Genomic DNA, 1,818 nt, shown 5'->3' with positions numbered 1-1,818 from the left:
GGAGGGCTTCACCAGCCAAGAGTGCACAGCTTGATCCTGCTTATAGAGGGGGGCAGAGAGGTGTGACATTTGCTCAGGACCCCTCAGAAGGGCAGAGCTCTGCCTGTTTTGGGCAGACAGGAGCCCAGGAGGGAGCCTGGGACATGGAAACTCAGGGCATGCACTGACACCACATAAGCCCTGGCTGATGTCACAGTTCCCTCTGCAACATCACAAATTGTTGGCTATTCTGCCCAAGCCTGCTAAGTGGGAAGCCAAGCTCCCTTTCCCAAGAAGGGCTGTGCAGGAGGCCACAGGCAGGTGGGATGGGATCTTCCCAGGATGAGGACTCTCTGGGGACAAGGACTTGCTCCCCAATATCTTCCCTGCATGAATGCCACCAGAATGAGCTGGGGCTGAGGTCTGTAAGCAGCTTCTCCTCCACCACCATCAGCTCCTTCTTGAGTGAGGACCTGGGGTTGAGAATAGGACCAGTCGTGATCGATATGGGCACAAGGAGCTGCAGAGCAGGATTTTCTGGACATCAGGCACCCACTGCCGAAATCAGCACCCTGGTGAGCCACACCACAGTGTTGTCCGAGAGCCTGGAAGAAACCAGATCTGAGGCTTTTTCTGGGGAAGAAGCCTTGCTTTATCCAGACACTGAAATTGTTGAGGTGATGCAGAATGGCATCATCATCAACTGGGAGGCAGCAGAAACCCTGTGGCAGCACATGTTCGAACACAAGCTTGGGGTGCCCCCTGAGGAGCATGCGCTGCTCATCACAGAGCCCCCACTCAGCCCCACCAGTGGACGGGAAAATATGGCAGAGGTGGCCTTTGAGTCACTGGGCTCCCCTGGAATCTTCATGGCCCCTCAGCCTGTCCTTTCCACCTATGCCCATGGCAGAACTAGCGCCTTCGTGGTAGACATTGGCCACGTTGTCACCCACGCTGTGCCGGTCCACGATGGGAACTGCTTGGCTTATGCCATTAAGAGGACAGACGTGGCAGGGTCATGCCTCACCTGGTACCTGACAATGCTTCTGGGGGACATGGAGCACATGCTTGGTGATTGGATGTCCCCCGTGGTGGAAGACATCAAGCACACATGCTGCTATGTCGCTTTTGACTTCAATAATGAGTGCCTCCTCTCACCCACCAGCTGCACGCTGGATTTTACCCTGCCCGACGGGCAGACCATCAGCCTTGGCAAGGAGAGGTTTCAGTGCCCAGAGGTGCTCTTCAACCCCCTACCGACATGGGGGGATTCCTATGTGGGCATCCACGAGATGGCCCAGAGAAGCCTCGACCTGCTTCCAGAGGACATCAGGTCAGCGATGCACAGAAACATCCTCCTGTGTGGAGGGTCCTCACTGTTCGAGGGGCTGCCGAGGAGACTTGGCAGCGAGCTGGCTCAGTGCCTGCCCTCCAGCACCGAGGTGGAGGTGGTGGCCACACCGGGAAGGAGGCATGCGGCCTGGATGGGGGGCTCTGTCCTTGCCTCCCTCACAAATTTCCAGTCATGCTGGATCCGCAGGGATGAGTACTACGAAGAGGGGCCGTGCATCGTCCACCAGAAATGCTTCTGAGGCGACGCCTTCCACCAGACAATGAACATTTGTTTGATTTTTTCACTGTTACAGGCCACACAGCAGAAAGTGGTAATAAAATATTTTATTCTATTAAGAACCATCATCTCCTCAGTCTTGCAGAGTAATCAGCTGAGGGGATTTGGTAAATTCCAGACACGGGGATGAGGCAGCAGTGCTCCCCACATACACATCACACACTATAGAGAAAGAAGCATCCTCAAGGCCAGCAGGGGCCAAGGCTCTG

At 55.4% G+C, this 1,818-nt stretch overlaps 1 protein-coding gene across 1 annotated transcript; it reads left to right on the top strand.

Annotated features, from left to right (window-relative positions):
* Positions 1–305: 305 nt before the first annotated feature.
* Positions 306–1,571, top strand: ACTL9 (actin like 9; the record flags this gene model as incomplete). Its single annotated transcript, XM_082779898.1, has 1 exon — positions 306–1,571. The coding sequence occupies one exon, from the start codon at positions 306–308 to the stop codon at positions 1,569–1,571; it is 1,266 nt and encodes a 421-aa protein (XP_082636024.1).
* Between the last annotated feature and the right edge of the window lie 247 nt (positions 1,572–1,818).

Source organism: Aythya marila (assembly GCF_965140915.1).
Source record: "Aythya marila genome assembly, chromosome: 27".
Classification (NCBI taxonomy): Eukaryota; Metazoa; Chordata; class Aves; order Anseriformes; family Anatidae; genus Aythya; species Aythya marila.
Note: the sequence above shows the minus strand (reverse complement) of the source record. Positions and strands in the feature narration are given on the sequence as shown.